Source organism: Drosophila subpulchrella, chromosome 4 (genome assembly GCF_014743375.2).
Source record: "Drosophila subpulchrella strain 33 F10 #4 breed RU33 chromosome 4, RU_Dsub_v1.1 Primary Assembly, whole genome shotgun sequence".
In the NCBI taxonomy this organism is placed as follows: Eukaryota; Metazoa; Arthropoda; class Insecta; order Diptera; family Drosophilidae; genus Drosophila; species Drosophila subpulchrella.
Genome location: NC_050608.1, coordinates 188797 through 206951, shown reverse-complemented (window position 1 = coordinate 206951; position 18155 = coordinate 188797). Strand labels below are relative to the sequence as shown.

The 18155-nt window shown below is 36.3% G+C and overlaps 3 protein-coding genes and 1 long non-coding RNA gene across 8 annotated transcripts in view; 2 read left to right on the top strand and 2 right to left on the bottom strand.

Annotated features, from left to right (window-relative positions):
- Positions 1–1858, bottom strand: part of LOC119545759 (paired box protein Pax-6) — a 38899-nt gene extending 37041 nt beyond the window's left edge. Inside the window, exon 1 of one of the 2 annotated variants that reach the window (XM_037851648.1) lies at positions 1096–1858. In XM_037851648.1, coding sequence (XP_037707576.1) covers positions 1096–1346 — 251 coding nt within the window. In that variant the 5' untranslated portion in view covers positions 1347–1858. The remainder of the gene's footprint in view (positions 1–1095) is intronic. The other variant, XM_037851733.1, reaches the window with a different exon arrangement.
- The window catches only part of LOC119563427, a 67391-nt gene that overhangs the window by 16811 nt on the left and 32425 nt on the right, over positions 1–18155 (top strand). The window lies entirely within an intron of this gene.
- LOC119545857 lies at positions 1337–17439 on the bottom strand. 4 transcript variants are annotated; one of them, XM_037851999.1, is made up of 5 exons: positions 17006–17439; positions 16775–16834; positions 14038–14136; positions 2756–2973; positions 1337–1460 (listed from the first exon to the last, which is right to left on the bottom strand). In XM_037851999.1, exons 3-5 carry the CDS (start codon positions 14130–14132, stop codon positions 1417–1419), a joined length of 357 nt encoding a protein of 118 aa, XP_037707927.1. In that variant the 5' UTR covers positions 14133–14136; positions 16775–16834; positions 17006–17439; the 3' UTR covers positions 1337–1416. The 4 variants fall into 4 exon arrangements, with proteins under 4 accessions (XP_037707927.1, XP_037708011.1, XP_037707763.1 ...); XM_037852083.1 differs by lacking the exon at positions 1337–1460 and adding an exon at positions 1650–1785; XM_037851835.1 differs by lacking the exon at positions 1337–1460 and adding an exon at positions 1882–2057.
- On the top strand, positions 2342–14209 carry LOC119546091. Its single transcript, XR_005219165.1, has 3 exons — positions 2342–2487; positions 3209–3309; positions 13983–14209. It is a non-coding gene; the product is annotated as an uncharacterized LOC119546091 (long non-coding RNA).

Below are 18155 nucleotides of genomic sequence, written 5' to 3'. Positions count from 1 at the left end.
CAATAGAAAATACAAAGTTTAATTATACCAGTTACTCGTAGAGTATAAGGGAATATTTGAAAAATATGTGACAAGCAGAAGGATGCGTTTTCGACCCTATAAAGTATATATATTCTTGCCATGTCCGTATGAACGCTGAGATATCGAAAACTGTAAAAGCTACAAAGTTGTGATTAAGCATGTAGATTATACAGACTTCTGCGCAGCGCAAGTTTACTTTAGCAAAGTGCCATGCCCACTCTAAGTCCCACAAACACCCATAATAATAAAGTCTGTCTTTTTAAAGAAGGTCAGTACTACCGCTAATAAACGCTAAGTGCAGTGGCGCTGGCATGGGTGGTGTGTACTAATCGAAATACCCTGGAACTTCATTTTATTTGAAATAAAACTACGGGTATTTGATAGTCGAGGCACTAGACAACAGGTTTTGTTCTTGTTTATATTTACATACACAGGATGGACCTTGTAAATCAATAAAAAAAATAAATAAAATCTTTATTTACACTGGTCGGCAAAAGTATTTTGACGAAACATAAGTTAAATATACTCATAGTTTGAACTAACTTCTTGTAAACTTTGGCATCAATGCAAAGGTAATTAAAATTCCGTTTGAATGATACAATACTTTTCTTAACCCATTCAGTACTTATTGAAAAGGACGAATATGTATGAAAATTTACTTTTTCCCCGTCTTGAAAAACTAAATTTTTTCATGCAAAAAGTTTCTTTAAACAAAAATAATAGTAACTTATATGATTATACATGACTAAAAAAATAAATATGTTTCTATTCGGCACATCGCAAGGGAAATTATCTAAGGTATTCTCATAAATTCTCCTGCAACGTGCAAAAGAGAAACATCTGTTGGTACATGTTTGCGATCGAAACTAGATTTTTACATCTTCAAGAGGATATACAATAGAAACTATATTAATCTGGCCATTAATGCCCTTACATTAATGTACTTTGTTACTTTTGCGTATTAAGTTGATTAACATTTTGAAATTGATTCACTTTATACACTGCTCTTAGTTTAAAGACTTCTTTGAATAGGAAAATTTTGTTGTGCATGAATAACTATTTCAACTGCCTCACCTGCCCAGAATTTTGCTCACGCAACCGTTGGAAACTTGCAGTATTCTCGAAATATCACAAGGACGGGCCCCAGAGTGAGCTAGTTCGACTATTTTTTGACGCGTTGAGTCGGGCAGTGGCCGGCCATTGACATATACGCCGCCCAGCTGATTAATGCCACTATGGCCCGCCGTGGAGCACCCAAATAGGGTACTCTGCCCGACTGACGAGTGGGGGTGCCCGTGCATTATGTGTTCGGTTGTTAGCATCATAATTAATTATTTATTATACGATTGCGGGGATAGTACTTCGATGGTGATTGGTGTGTTCGCATGTGTATGCTTAAAATTGGTACGACGCAAGCCCGATTATAGACGTTTTCATTGCTGTTTGAAGAGAATTTCGTTGTCAACTTTTTACTTGTACACGTAGATGGTATCTTTACATGGTAATCGAACTCTAGACTATCACTTTAATTCGATTTGTTGTTACATATTTCGGCGGGCTTTTTGGTATTTCCTCACTTTGTACTGCTTTTCCAGTTCTTTAGTTTTCACTTTGACATTTAGTTCTGGCCGCGCTCTTTGGAACAGGGTATTTTAACTAGTGCACCATAGATAGTATTCATCATTATGGTCCTGATAGCATCCGCCGAAGGTACGGATCCGCAGCCCGGCGGCAGCGCCACGAATGGCGACCTAGTTTATTAATCTGAGAATAATTTGCATTCGAAATGATCAAATCGTGACGTAGCTATCGGTTTTACTTTGAACAAAAATTTCTTTTACTAACTGGTTTCAGTGACGAGGCGCGCACTTAGCCAAGCGAAACGTTAATGAGCTCTCATGCGAAAAAACACTGGCAAGAGCAACGGCGAAAGCATCGGCCAGCCATTTTGACAGAGTTGCTCCGGCTGTCTCTTTCACTTTGCAGTCCACGGGAGCCAACGGCTCCGCCGTTTCCCGTGCCACGGAGCGAGATAGCTGTAGAGACATAGAGGGAATGAGGAAATGGAAATGGGGGTGGAAATCGCACGTACTGCTGGCGAATGGGAGTTGAGTGGGAGAGAGATGGCTATGTATGGGAGGCAACTTTAACTTTATGAATTGAATTCAGTGATAATAACGGTGGCAAATAAAACCGAATTTATATAAACTTAGATGTGTATATATTTGTATGTACTTATCCGTCTGCGATGCATATGCTTGCTTATGATGATGTTTTATAAACTTTACTGATTTATTGGCTTAAACCTTTGACTATTGAAATGCAACACTCTAAAATCTTAAAAATCGAATTTAAAACATTCAAAGTGTACACAAAGTTATGATTAAACGTAAAATACAAAAACACTGTATAGAAGTACGATTACATAAAAAAAATCTTTGAAACTTGAAAAATTCCCCATTAAATGTAGGTATAAAATAACTATTTTAAGAATATATAATATTTTAAACATGTTCACGGATTCGAGACATTTTTCAAGTGCCAAAATGCATAGCTTCTGACTATAGCTTAAAAAATCCACTAAGAGAAAATAAGTAAACGCCTAATTCATCTGCGCCGTCCAGATTTCTGCCTGCGATTACAGTTTCGATATCTATTATTTACAGAAATTAAACCACCAAGTAACAGCATTCTAGAACCTTAACCACCCCCAAAAAGCCACCACTGAGCTTACTTGCACTCAACATCCTGTCCGACACGTTTTTAGGATTTTTGAAGTCACACGCACCAACGAATCCATTCCTCCCCCACCCCACCTTTCCCATTATTTTAGTGACGGCATTCAGTGCGGGGCTCTTCAAAGGGGAACATTCTGGTATCGACTTTTTGTCATTCCTATTGCGTGTGCCAAAAATTTCATGGCGCATTGTGAAGGTGACGAATCTGATTTTCCTGGAATGTGTGAAAAAACGTTAATTTATTTTATATGGTGTGGTGTGTAAATTGTACAAAATGTATTCAAGTACAGACTTTAAATTATGGTATAAAAATACAATTTTGTATTTTTATAGCATACATTTAAACTTTACTTTTTTTATATCTAAAAAAAAAATTGAACGTTAATTCTTTAAGTTATCATAAATATATATTATATAGTCATACAAAAATTTTTTTCGTTAAATTCCAGTCGAAAAATTTGAATATTCCGGAATTTCATGTTTACGTTCATGCGGTCGTAACATTAGCCAAATCACACTGCGTAAAAGGGTATACTGAATTCGTCGGAAAGTATGTAACAGGTAGGTGGAAGCGTTTCCGACCCCATAAAGTATATATATGTATTCTTGATCAGGATCACTAGTCGAGTCGATCTAGCCATGTCCGTCTATCCGTATGAACGCTGAGATCTCGGAAGAATGTAGCTAGAGTGTTGGGACTTGTCAGCCAAATTCTTGGGCTTCCTGTGCAGCGCAAGTTTGTTTGGGTGCCACGCCCACTCTAACGACTATAACACTAAAATCCGACAAGCGCCCACATTTTTTTATATTTTGAAAAAATTTAAATGAGAGTTTGTTTTTATTATCACTACCTATCTATCCAATATGTTGAAATTTAATCGTGATTGCACATTACATGCAGCAAATGAGCTGTTTTCACTAATACGCCACCAAGCCGCTAGGGGCGCTACAGGCTAGTTTTCGCTGTAGGACAAGTGGCACTATAGAAGAAGGTAGGTGGCGCTATAGGTTAGGTGTGTAAGGTGAAAAATCAGAGTTGCACTAAGCATATCTCCATACCTCTCGCACTACTTTAAGCTGAGTAACGCGTTTCTAATAGTCGAGGTCAACGGCTTTAGCGTTTTCTCTTGTTTTGATTTATACTCAATGCTCATATTTTTTTAAATACACGTTTACTCTACAAGTATCGGGTATAAAAAAAACAAAAAACGATTTTTTACGCTATCGCAAAACGTAAAGGCTAGTAAATTGAAATGATACATCATATTTATATTTCTGTCATTATTACACCAGTTAGTCGATCAGGATCACAATCCATGTCGATCTAGCCATGACCGTCTGCCCGTATGAACGCTGCAATCTCGAAAAGTGTACAAGCTGCAATACTGGGATTAGGCATGCAGATTCTAGAGATTTCTGCGCAGGGTAAGTTTGATTCGTCAGGGTGCCATGGCCACACTAACGCCCACAAGCCACCCAAAGCTGTGGCTCCTACAGTTTTAATGCTAGAATAAAATGTTTAACAAAAACGTATAGATCTTGTTAATATCTTTCAATTGACCCAAAAAAAAGATTGCTACGCCCACTCTAACGCCCACAAACCAACCAAAATCACCCATATGAACGTTAATATCTGGGAAACTATAAAAGCTAGTAAGTTGAGATTAAGCATGTAGATTCTTTTCTCAGTGATCACTCTACCGCCCACAATGCGTTGACGCTTACAGTTTTAATGCTAGAATAATCATTTTAACAGAAATGTATTGGTTTCATTAATACCTCTCGATTGTCCCTAAAAACTTTTCCACACCCACTCCAACGACTACAAACCTCCCAAAAAGATAAGAAAAGCAATGACGTCAGAACCACACTATGGCATATGACATGACTGCGCGGCAAAAAGAACTCTTTTAAACAAAGCTGTTTAACCAAACATTTTTTTTGGATTTTTATTTGGATTTAAGATTGTTCATGTACACAAAAAAATTTGGTAGGTAAAATTGACCAATGCATATAGTTTAGTAACTAAAACAAAACAAGGAAGAACGCTATAGTCGAGTACCTCGACTATTAGATACCCGTTACTCAGCTAAAGGGACCAAAGGGAAATGGAGATATGCAAGAAGCAAAGCGAAATTGAAGTGCGCCACCTACCGGCGGTAGACAGGTTTAAGCGTTATGGGCGTTAAAGTGGGCGTGGCAAACTTTTTTGAGTCAATCGATAGGTATTGATAAGAACAATACATTTCAGTTAACATTTTTGTTCTAGCATCAAAACTGTAGGAGCCACAGTTTTGGGCGGTTCGTGGGCGTTAGAGTAGGCGTGGAACGCTGCTGAAACAAACTTGCGCTGCGCAAGAACCTCAGGAATCTGCACGCCAAAGCTCTTATAGTTTCCGAGATCTCAGCGTTCATCCGGACAGAGAGACAGACGAACAGACGGACATGGCTAGATCGACTCGGCTAGTAATCCTGATCAAGAATATATATACTTTATGGGGTCGGAAACGCTTCCTTCTACCCTTTTACTCTACGAGTAACTTTACCTATACTTTACTGTTAAAAATTGTTGAATATGTGTCTATTTTTTGTTTTGTTTACTGTTTAATATTTAACTTATTCACGTGATGTGTTTATTTTGTTATTGCAACAACAAATAGTTATTTAACTATTACAAATAACTATCCTAAAGTATAATCTTCCACACAAAGACATGCAAAAACAAGAAAGGAAGTTAGCTTCGGCAAGCCGAAGCTTATATACCCTTGCAGCTTTAATTATTAAATTTAAAAAATTATGTTCCCAATAGTATTAGATAATATGTCAAAAAATACCGAAGCTATAATTTGTTTCATATTATTTTCCTACCAATTTTCCGATCGTTCCTATGGCAGCTATATGATATAGTCGTCCGATTTTGATAAAATTAAATTCGAAACTCAGAACTAATTAAAAAATGTTATTTCCAAGCGTTGGATGTTATATGTTGAAAAACATTGAAGCTATAATTTGTTTCATATTATTTTTCCACAAATTTTCCGATCGTTCCTATGGCAGCTATATGATATAGTCGTCCGATTTCGATAAAATTTAATTCAAAGTTCAAAACTAATTAAAAAATGTTATTTCCAAGCTTTGGAGGTTATAGGCTAAAAAACACCAAAGATATAATTTTTTTAAATTTTGTTGTCCGATTATTCCTATGGGAGCTATAAGATATAGTTGTCCGATCCGGCTGGTTCCGACTTATTTACTACCTGCAAAAGATAAAAGACTTTCGGGAAAGTTTCAGCCCGATAGCTTAAAAACTGAGAGACTAGTTTGCGTAGAAACGGACGGACAGACGGACATGGCTAGATCGACTCGTCTAGTCATGCTGATCAAGAATATATATACTTTATGAGGTCGGAAACGTCTCCTTCATTGCGATGCAAACTTCTGACTGAAATCAATATACCCTTTGCAAGGGTATAATAACTTTACAAATTTTGTGCAATGTATTGTTTATAATTTCCAACTGGGTCTAGCGTCTCGTACACCTAGACACCCAATCCATCTGAAAAGGCTTTACTCTAAGTATATTCTATAACAAGAAAGGAAGTTAGCTTCGGAAAGCCGAAGCTTATATACCCTTGCAGCTATAATTATTAAATTTAAAAACACAAAAAACGATATTCCCAATAGTATAAGATAATATGTCAAAAAACACCGAAGCTATAATTTGTTTCATATTATTTTCCTAGGAATTTTCAGATCGTTCCTATGGCAGCTATATGACATAGTCGTCCGATTTTGAAAAATTAAATTCGAAATTCAGAACTAATTAAAAAATGTTATTTCTAAGCGTAGGAGGTTATATGTTAAAAAACACCGAAGCTATAATTTGTTTCATATTATTTTCGTACCAATTTTCCGATCTTTCCTATGGCAGCTATATGATATAGTCGTCCGATTTTGATAAAATTAAATTCGAAATTCAAAACTAATTAAAAAAAGTTATTTCCAAGCGTTGGAGGTTATATGTTGAAAAACACCGAATTATAATTTGTTTCATATTATTTTTCCACCAATTTTCCGATCGTTCCTATGGCAGCTATATGATATAGTCGTCCGATTTCGATAAAATTTAATACAAAATTCAAAACTAATTAAAAAATGTTATTTCCAAGCTTAGGAGGTTATATGCTAAAAAACACAAAAGATATAATTTTTTTAAATTTTTTTGTCCGATTATTCCTATGGGAGCTATAAGATATAGTTGTCCGATCCGGCTGGTTCCGACTTATATACTACCTGTAAAAGATATAAGACTTTTGGGAACGTTTCAGCCCGATAGCTTAAAAACTGAGAGACTAGTTTGCGTAGAAACGGACAGACAGACATGGCTAGATCGACTCGTCTAGGCATGCTGATCAAGAATATATATACTTTATGGGGTCGGAAACGTCTCCATCACTGCGTTGCAAACTTCTGACTGAAATCAATATACCCTCTGCAAGGGTATAACAACTTCAACATACTACCACACTAGATCTTAGTCACTCATAAAAAAGGCAATTTAAAAAGTACCTCTTTTTATTTTGCTTATACATTACCATGCTGCACTGACGTATCTATGAATTTAATATACTATTTTTAAAAATGTTTAGGTATATATATACTATAAAAAAATTGACGTACTATACATAACAAATTTTTACGGTCTAACATAAATATACTTTCTAAATTTTTCTATCGTATGATACATTTTCGACACAAAAGTTGGTGTCAGAACTTTGTTGAAGGTGTTGATTTTTGTTTGGTATCGGAAGTTTTTGTTTTAAACATCAATCATATAATTCATCTACTTTCCCAAAAGCCGTAGAATTCTAGTTTCTTATATGTAACTGTTTATAACAATTTAAATGATTCCAAAACCCTAAAATAGCTTTTGGATACGCACATACAGAATAGAATGTTGTTCAAAGTTGAGGAATCTCAAGAGCTGTAGAGTTTAAAGTATTAGCCGAAATCGTTTTTCAAAAAAAAAAAGCTAAAAACTAGAAATAAAAGAACGTTTGCCCAAAATTTTTAAACAAATCATGTTAGGAAGGCAAAGTATTTCAATACATCTTTCCAACGACATATAGCATTTAAATTTTAACTTTTACATTTTCACCGCTCTTTTTCTCAGACTAATTGATTTTTTTAAGTCTTGAAAAGCAATCCTTTAGTTTTTGCGATACCTTTCAATTGATGTATCACTCGTTACGATCATACTATCAGAGTAGATTTTTAATTTGTCGTGTATATATAGTAGTCGCCTTCGCACACTCTCCTGGTGCTCTTCGTCACTACGCCACAGTGATTTTTAACAATTTAAACTATTTGTTGTTTTTTTGTCTCCCCCTCTCGCTTTCTTAAATTTCTGAAAAACAATGTCGAGGCACTCGACTAAAGCGTTCTATCTTTTTTTTAATTTTCTGAAAGTCGGAAAGCTCTGTATATACATTGCTCTGCTGTATAAGAAAGCAAGTGCTAAAACTCCCATGCATAATTTTATAAACATTAAAAATGTATATACATATATGTAACAATGGGGTTTCAGGCAGGGTTGCAAACGCAGGATGAATAAAATAAATTCTTAGCGGATAATAATGTTGAGGTATATTAATACCTTGATAAAAAGTAACTTTTACGAATAGCTGGCTGAAGAAGAATGGGAATTTGGCACATTTGCCCACGACATTGCCTGGGTCATCGAGATTTATCTGAAAAATTCTTATCACATGTCAAAATTTAGTTCCAGTCGACGATTCGAACAAGCATGTCGAGCACAAAATCAAAAGGAAAAGGGGGATCAGCTGTTATTTTTCACAATGTGGTTTCTCCGACTCCAAAATTAATGACACAAAATGAAATGCGGAAACTGATGCTGTCAACAACACTTGTTGTATTGACTCTAAGGAGGGTATGGCTTGGGCGCTGTACATATGACAAGTTTTATAAAGTTGTAACTGAAACATACTCTAAAATACTGAAAATATAATCTATAAACACAAAGAACTAGAACAAGGGAAAGAGGTGGAGCAAAATAAACATTTTTAAACTAATTATATTTTTACTGAAATACGCGACGGATGGTATCAAAAGCATTTAAAATAGAGGTCGGGCGCTTTCCATTAAGCGGACATAGAGAATTGCTCTGGTCGGTCTCAGGCGCTACACAACAAACAGTGTAGACCAGATCGGCACACACACAACGACAAGCAGCCTGCGTAAATTACTCACAAATTAAAGAGAAAAGATCATTGCGTGAAGACCGCTGACTTACAGCACATATACTCCATTCGAACCTTTAAGATTTTTTCGCGGCCCTAAAGTTTGGGTCCTGGGAATTGTTTCATATATAAAAAAAACCTACGTTTTTCGCGCACGATATTTCTAATGTTTTTTGTGCTTTCTACGTTTTGACTACTTTTAGTTCACTTTGAGGTCGAAGAAGTGTTTAGGACTTTAAATTTAAATACAATTTACGTTACCATAAATGTTTCCCTTCTGTAGCTGTGGATAAGAATTCTGAGATAAACCTTGCAGGAAAAATCTCAACTCACCGCCGGCTCTGGTGAGTTACAGTAGTCGCACTGGCAATTTCTTGCGTTAATACTAAATCCAATTGCTAAAGCTAGGGTTCAGAGCTCACAAAATTTAGTTTGATCATTTTTGTTCGCTGCTGTTGATGCTGAAGCTCCCCTTTTTCTTTTCCGGTCGAATGACTAATTGCCCAGTGAAGTGGCAGCTCCAGCTACGACCATGCGATTTGTGCTTCAGTCTGTGTCCCTGATGAGGACGACCATCCACCACAGCCTCGACTAAATCCTCATTGTAATTGTCATCGTCTTTATCCTAGGGCATCGCATTGTTGCTTAAATTATTTCTGTGTTGTTTATTATTGCGTTCGTTGTTGAAATAATAAAACAATGCATTTGTTCATTTCAACACCGTCAAAAACCAGCGTGCCCAATTATAAAACTTGAACCTTTCCTGTAAGACCAGAACGCTGGTAGTACTTTAATGCGTTATAAAATTAGTCAGAAGTCCGAATGCTTGCGACTGGAACGTCTGTAGCTAACACAGGTAATTACAAAGTTTTCATACAAAAAACATCTACAATTTTACTCCCGCGCTCTCGATTGCTTTTTGCGTAGTTGAGCCTAATATTATCTGCAGAATCAAAGTTGCCAAAACGAACATAGGAGTTATGTCAGAACTGCCAACAACAGAAATCGGAAAATTCAGATAAAATAAGAGCTGGATCATCTGAGTGCGCTAATTTAACTTCATCAGTAGAGATACGCCTACTTTTCATATTGATGTTGAAGTGACGCAAATGTGTGTGGCTCACCAACAATCACGCACGCGTTCCACAGACGACACCCCAAACCCAAGTCAAATATACAAAAAGGGTCAGGTCCAGGGACAGACCGAAATATATTTGTAGTGTTAGGGATGTATTTCTGATGGAAGAAAATAAGGAACGGAGCAGGACAAGGGACTGGATGCAGCAGGGTTGAGACTTGGGTATGGGTATCCCTTTGATTGTTTTTTGGGATTTTCATTATTTCATCTCAATGGTTTTGAATTCATGAAAATTGCCGAAACATTTGTTATACAATAATTTAATTTGCTGCCAATGCGAGTTATAGATAAGATTTAAATTATACTGCCGTCTGTTGTAACTTGACTATGAACCGAGTAGTTAGTATATGCTACTAAATGGTACTACACATATTCATAATACTACTAATCATAGAGTAGTATAAAAACGTACATAGACTCCTGAAATCACAAATCTTAATCATCAAATTTAAAGGTTTTTTTTAGAAACTGTATGTAAGGATCATGTACTTTGAATAATGTTAGACATCTCTATGGTATAAACTTTTGGGTTTTCCCTCAGTGTAAATCTACAGACATATGCTGTATTTTGTTGAACAGGTATTTCGATATTCTATGCACGCCCTCTAAAGGCAATTTGTCTAAGTACTATAGTTTTTGTTCTTTTAAGATTTGTGGGCGTTAGATCATTTTAATTTTTAAGTTTTACCTGATTGTTCGTATTGCATAATAGCATCCGATCAAGGGCGGTTTAAAACTTATTTTACAAATCGAAAGCTTTTAAACTGATCTTGCAGACGATAAAGCTATATTGACTTATCTAGTAACGCTGATCATAAATATATATATACTTTTATAGAGTCGGGAACGTTTCCTTTCCTGCGTTGCAAACTTCTGACAAACAATACGAAACCCTCTACAAGGATATAAAATAAATTGTGGTGAACTACGGAGAATATTTTATAAATAGACAGTTATTGAATTTTCTCACTATTTCTTAGTATAATTAATAGTATAAAATGTATTTAATAAATGATGATTCTATAACGTTATTATTTTTATAGAAACTCGAAAGACCTCGAGATGCAGGTGCATTTAAAATATTTTTGTTCATACCCCATTTTGATCGATTTGGTGTTGATGATAGATCGCTTTGTATGGAACTGCAGTGTGGATAGAGAATGAATCCATCAAACAAGATTCTAATCATGATTTTCCTTCGATGTAACTTCGCCAAACGTGATCAAGATTTTTTGAAGCTATGACGATAAGAACGCTGTCAACTATTAATAACCAATATGATGGAATTCAAGTTTGACCCTGTACAGTCGTAAACTGTTTATACCCGTTACTCGTAGAGTAAAAGGGTATACTAGATTCGTCGGAAAGTATGTAACAGGCAGAATTAAGCGTTTCCGACCCAATAAAGTATATATATTCTTGATCAGGATCACTAGCCGAGTCGATCTAGCCATGTCCGTATGTCCGTATGAACGCAGAGATCTCGGAAACTATAAGAGCTACAATACTGGGATTAGGCATGCAGGTTCCTGAGATTCCTGCGCAGCGCAAGTTTGTTTCAGCAGAGTGCCACGCCCACTCTAAGGCCCACAAACCGCCCAAAACTGTGGCTCCTACAGTTTTGATGCTAGAATAAAAATTTTAGCTGAAATGTATTGTTCTCATCAATACCTATCGATTGACCCAACAAAAAGTTTGCCACGCCCACTTAAACGCCCACAAACCGCCCACAAACTTCAAAAAATCGTAAGTATGAACGTGGATATCTCGGAAACTATCAAAGATAGAGAATCGGGATCTCAGATTTAGATTCCGTAGCTTTGTACGCAGCGCAATTTTGTCACGCGAATATGCCACGCCCACTATAACGCCCACAAACCGCCCAAGCCTGTGGCGCCCACAATTTTCATGCTAGATAAAAAATTTTAACTGAAATGTATTGGTCTCGTCAATACCTATCGATTGATCCAAAAAAAAATTGCCACGCCTACCCTAACGCCCACAACGCTTAAATCTGTCTTCCACCGGTAGGTTACGCATTTAAATCTCGCTTTGCTGCTTGCATATCTCCATTTCCCTTTGGCCCCTTAAGCTGAGTAACGGATATCTGATAGTCGAGGTACTCGACTATAGCGTTCTCCATTGTTTATTTTTTCAGAAGAACGGTTACTCTTCATTTTAATAATAGTCATAATATAATCGATAATCTTGACTCTTAAATTGCATCTATTTATAAAGTGTGTAGCTGAAATTATTTATTTAATATTCAATGTCGACTGACAGTGAAATGCTGAGAAGAAATGACCGGCAGAGCGCTCAAGGTAGAACTTGAACTTTCAAATGCACTTTTTAACTGGTAGTCCTTATGTCTTTTTATGGCTATCGTATGATCTATACCAATTAAACTAGATCAAGTAAAAGTGTATTTTGTATTCGGGGAAATGTATGTAACAAAGTGATGGAAGCCTTTCCGACCCCATAAAGTAGTTACACAGGGAAAATAAAATACCGAAACTGGTCAACATCAGGTATTTTTGACATCAATTTTGGTCCCTTATGTTGCCATATTGTATATATTATCATATCAGATTAATATGCTCAATGAGCATTGCTCACACATATAAAAATTTGTGACAAAACTGTTATTTTTAATACCAATATGGTATTTTTATACCCTTGCAGAGGGTATATTGATTTCAGAAGTCAGAAGTTTGCAACGCAGTGAAGGAGACGTTTCCGACCCCATAAAGTATATATATTCTTGATCAGCATGACTAGGCGAGTCGATCTAGCCATGTCCGTCTGTCCGTCCGTTTCTACGCAAACTAGTCTCTCAGTTTTAAAGCTATCGGGCTGAAACTTTCCCAAAAGTCTTATATCTTTTGCAGGTAGTATATAAGTCGGAACCAGCCGGATCGGACAACTATATCTTATAGCTCTCATAGGAATAATCGGACAAAAAAATTTTAAAAAATTATATATTTGGTGTTTTTTAGCCTATGACCTCCTAAGCTTAGAAATAACATTTTTTAATTAGTTTTGAACTTTTAATTAAATTTGATCGAAATCGGACGACTATATCATGTAGCTGCCATAGGAACGATCGGAAAATTTGTGGAAAAATAATATGAAACAAATTATAGCTTCGGTGTTTTTCAACATATAACCTCCAACGCTTGGAAATAAACTTTTTTTAATTAGATCTGAATTTCGAATTAAATTTTATTAAAATCGGACGACTATGTCATATAGCTGCCATAGGAACGATCGGAAAATTGGTAGGAAAATAATATGAAACAAATTATAGCTTCGGTGTTTTTTAACATATAACCTCCTACGCTTGGAAATAACATTTTTTAATTAGTTCTGAATTTCGAATTTAATTTTATCAAAATCGGACGACTATATCATATAGCTGCCATAGGAACGATCGGAAAATTGGTAGGAAAATAATATGAAACAAATTATAGCTTCGGTGTTTTTTGACATATTATCTTATACTATAGGGAATATCATTTTTTGTGTTTTTAAATTTAATAATTATAGCTGCAAGGGTATATAAGCTTCGGCTTGCCGAAGCTAACTTCCTTTCTTGTTCAATATCAAACAGATTGCTTTGATAACAAAATGATATGTATACATATATGGTTTCATATCAAACTGATATTCATTCACATCAATTTGTAACATTTCATATCAGATTATTATGATTGCAATATCAATATTAACCATTTTTATTTTTGTTAAAAATGAAAATGAAAACCTTTTGAAATATCAATTAATAATTTTCAAATTATTTCGGGTCCATTACAAACATATTTCAAGGACTTAGCAATGTATGGCCGGTCACTCTGGACTCAGACCACTCATGTAGGCTTACAACAGGGCCAGGAAGTCCTTCTCCTGTCCTCGGTAGATGACTTTCAGCGAAGTGATCGACGACAACTTGCGCAGCACAGCATCCTGGCCAGCCATTTGACTTTGTTATAGTGCGTGTAGTTCAGCCACCGAAAAGCACATTTAAGAAGTAAATAAATTCGAATAAGACAAACATCAAGTAAATACAATTGAATTTGAGTTGCTAACCATTTACAAATAAAACAAGGAAGAACGCTATAGTCGAGTACCTCGACTATCAGATACCCGTTACTCAGCTTAAAGGACCAAAGAGAAATGGAGATATGCAAGCAGCAAAGCGAGATTGAAATGCGCCACCTACCGGCGGTAGACAGATTCAAGCGTTATGGGCGTTATAGAGGGCGTGGCAACATTTATTTTTGGATCAATCGATAGGTATTGACGAGACCAATACATTTCAGTTAAAATTTTTTATCTAGCAAAAAATTGTGGCCTCCACAGGCTTGAGCGGTTTGTGGGCGTTAGAGTGGGCGTGGCATATTCGCGTGACAAACTTGCGCTGCGTACAAGGCTACGGAATCTAAATCTCAGATCCCAATTCTCTATCTTTAATAGTTTCCGAGATATCCACGTTCATACTTACGATTTTTTTAAGTTTGTAGGCGATTAAGTGGGCGTGGCAAACTTTTTTGGGTCAATCGATAGGTATTGATGAGAACAATACATTTCAGTTAAAATCTTTGTTCTAGCATCAAAACTGGAGGAGCCTCAGTTTTGGGCGGCTTGTGGGCGTTATAGTGGGCGTGGCACTCTGCTGAAACAAACTTGCGCTGCGCAGGAATCTCAGGAATCTGCATGCCTAATCCCAGTATTGTAGCTTTTATAGTTTCCGAGATCTCAGCGTTCATACGGACAGACGGACTAGCTAGATCGACTCGACTAGTGATTCTGATCAAGAATATACACTGGTCGGCATATGTATTTTGACAAAATAAAAGTTAAGTATACTCATAACTTGAATTTACTTCTTGTAAACTATAGGCATCAATGGAAAGGTAATTTCAATGCCGTTTGAATGATACAATACATTTCTTTACCCATTCAGTACTTATTGAAAAGGACGAATTTGTGTAAATCAACTTTGAAATTTAAAAAAAAAACTTTTTTCCTCGTCTTGAAAACTTAAATTTTTTGATGCAAAAAGTTTCTTCAAACAAAAACAATAGTAACTGCAAAAAGAATTTTTCAAAAATCATTTTTCTTATATTTTTTATGATTTTTTGAAGGTGACAATGTCGGAAAAAATTTGTATGAAAAAGACAAAAATATGGCTCAAATGCCTGTTTTTAAGCATTTTCAAAAATTCATAAAAAATATAAGAAAAATGATTTTTGAAAAATTCTTTTTGCAGTTACTATTGTTTTTGTTTGAAGAAACTTTTTGCATCAAAAAATTTAAGTTTTCAAGACGAGGAAAAAAGTTTTTTTTAAAAATTTCAAAGTTGATTTACACAAATTCGTCCTTTTCAATAAGTACTGAATGGGTAAAGAAATGTATTGTATCATTCAAACGGCATTGAAATTACCTTTCCATTGATGCCTATAGTTTACAAGAAGTAAATTCAAGTTATGAGTATACTTAACTTTTATTTTGTCAAAATACATATGCCGACCACTGTATATACTTTATGGGGTCGGAAACGCTTCCTTCTGCCTGTTACATACTTTCCGACGAATCTCGTATACCTTTTTACTCTACGAGTAACGGGTATAATAAACAACGCAAAAAGTGACTCCGGCAATTCAGTAAAAACAAGGAATGCTATAGTCGAGTACCTCGACTATCAGATACCCGTTACTCAGCTAAAGGGACCAAAGGGAAATGGAGACATGTAAGCAGTAAAGCGAGATTGAAATGCGCCACCTACCGGCGGTAGACAGATTTAAGCGTTATGGGCGTTATAGTGCGCGTGGCAAAATTGACGAGACCAATACATTTCAGTTAAAATTTGTTATCTAGCATAAAAATTGTGGGCGCCACAGGTTTGGGCAGCTTGTGGGCGTTAAAGTGGGCGTGGCATATTCGCATAATAAACTTGCGCTGCGTACAAGGCTACGGAGTCCCAATCTAAAATCCCAATTCTCTATCCTTGATAGTTTCCGAGATATCCACGTTCATACTTACGATTTTTTGAATTTTGTGGGGGGTTTGTGGGCGTTAAAGGGGGCGTGGCAAATTTTTTTGGGTCAATCGATAGGTATTGACGAGAGCAATACATTTCAGTTAAAATTTTTATTCTAGCATAAAAACTGTAGGAGCCACAGTTTTGGGCGGTTTGTGGGCGTTAGAGTGAGCTCAGGAATCTGCACGCCAAGTCTCAATAGCCTAGCTCTTATAGTTTCCGAGATCTCAGCGTTCATCCGGACGGACGGACAGACGGACGGACGGACAGACGGACAGACAGACATGGCTAGATCGACTCGACTAGTGATCCTGATCAAGAATATGGGGTCGGAAACGCTTCCTTCTGCCTGTTACATATTTTCCGACGAATCAGATTAGCTGAGTAACGGGTATCTGATAGTCGAGGTACTCGACTATAGCGTTCTTCCTTGTTTTACTCTTGCATCAAGGCTTGTATGCATTACTTTTCACAGCTATTCACTGCACAATCCGAACGTCTTTGTTGGGGTTGGGAAAACAACGAGAGTGGATGGATACTAACGTTAATAAAAACAATAATAATAATAAGACCGTACCATTAATGTTGCAAACACCACCACGCTTCAAACTATTGACTTAACATGTACTTGCCAAACCTGCAACGACAATAAATATATAAGTTATAAGGATATAGAAATTCTGTCGGATAAGAAAACCTAATGTTAAAATTAGAGCTTAAAAGAGTAGTCATTTCAAATTTGTATGTAAGTTACGGCATCGAAATCACTCGAGTAATCCTTTATGAGTACAACTACAACAGCGCTTACCTTCGATGACCACACATTAATCCCTTTCAACACGTGTATCGTCTGACACCGATTTATGTAAGTATGCAAGTCTACGAGTAAGTGAAAAAGTAAATGAGTAGTCAACTTCCAGACATATGTATATATAGCCAAGGCCAGTACTTCGTAGCCCACATAATTAATCACATGTGGTTGTTTCTATGTACTTTGTATATACACGAACAAACATATTCATATGCATCACTAAGAATTAGAACGGTGTGCATCGAATCACAATGCAGGTTCTGAATTCCATCGGCACAATTAGAATTTGTCTGCTCCAGCACTTGGTAATTGGCAGCCTGGTGACCACCGATCGATAACAATAAAATTGTTAAAAGCGCAAAATGCCGCAAAGTGTGTAATTTGTCGAGCGCAAAAGGGGAGAAAGGCTGGCAACGGCGGCTAGAGACCCAACCAGACTATATTTGAATCATCAATGGCGTGTTTAAGCAGTTTGTCAGCGCCACGTGGCAGACGGCTGTTTCAGTTTCAGGCGGTCTTTGCAGTTCGCTGGCAACAGCAGGCGGTGGTGGGTGGTGGGATACTGGTGGCATTGGCTAGAGAACACTCAGAAAAACTATAAGAAAATTGCTAGCAACCCATAAATGTATAACAAATGATTTACTTGTTTTTAAAATCTGCAATGAATAACATAAAGGGAATCGGTAGGTAGAAGCTTTTACACCGTGTAGTTAATGACACACATTTTTATGCCCGTTACTCGTAGATCATAATGGTAAATTGTGTTTGTCGAAAAATATGTAACAGGTAGAAGGATGCGTTTCCGTCCATAAAGTATATATATTCCTGACCTGGATTACCAACCGAGCCGATCTAGCTATGTCCCTTTGTCTGTCTGTCCTTCCTTATTGCCGTTAAGATCTCGGCAACTATTTAAGTTCAAATTATGAGTATATTTAACTTTGTTTTTGTCAAAATACTTAAGCCCACTAGTGTATATTGTAGTAGCTTTACATATCTTTGAAAAAAACATATGTACAAACTACTTGCGGCTGAAATTCTATCGATCTCTCTATCGATCTATATTAAAATTTTAAAAAAACGTAATGTAACTGTACGATTTTCTTGGCTTTTCTGCAAACTAATAATTCATTTCAATTTTTCTTGT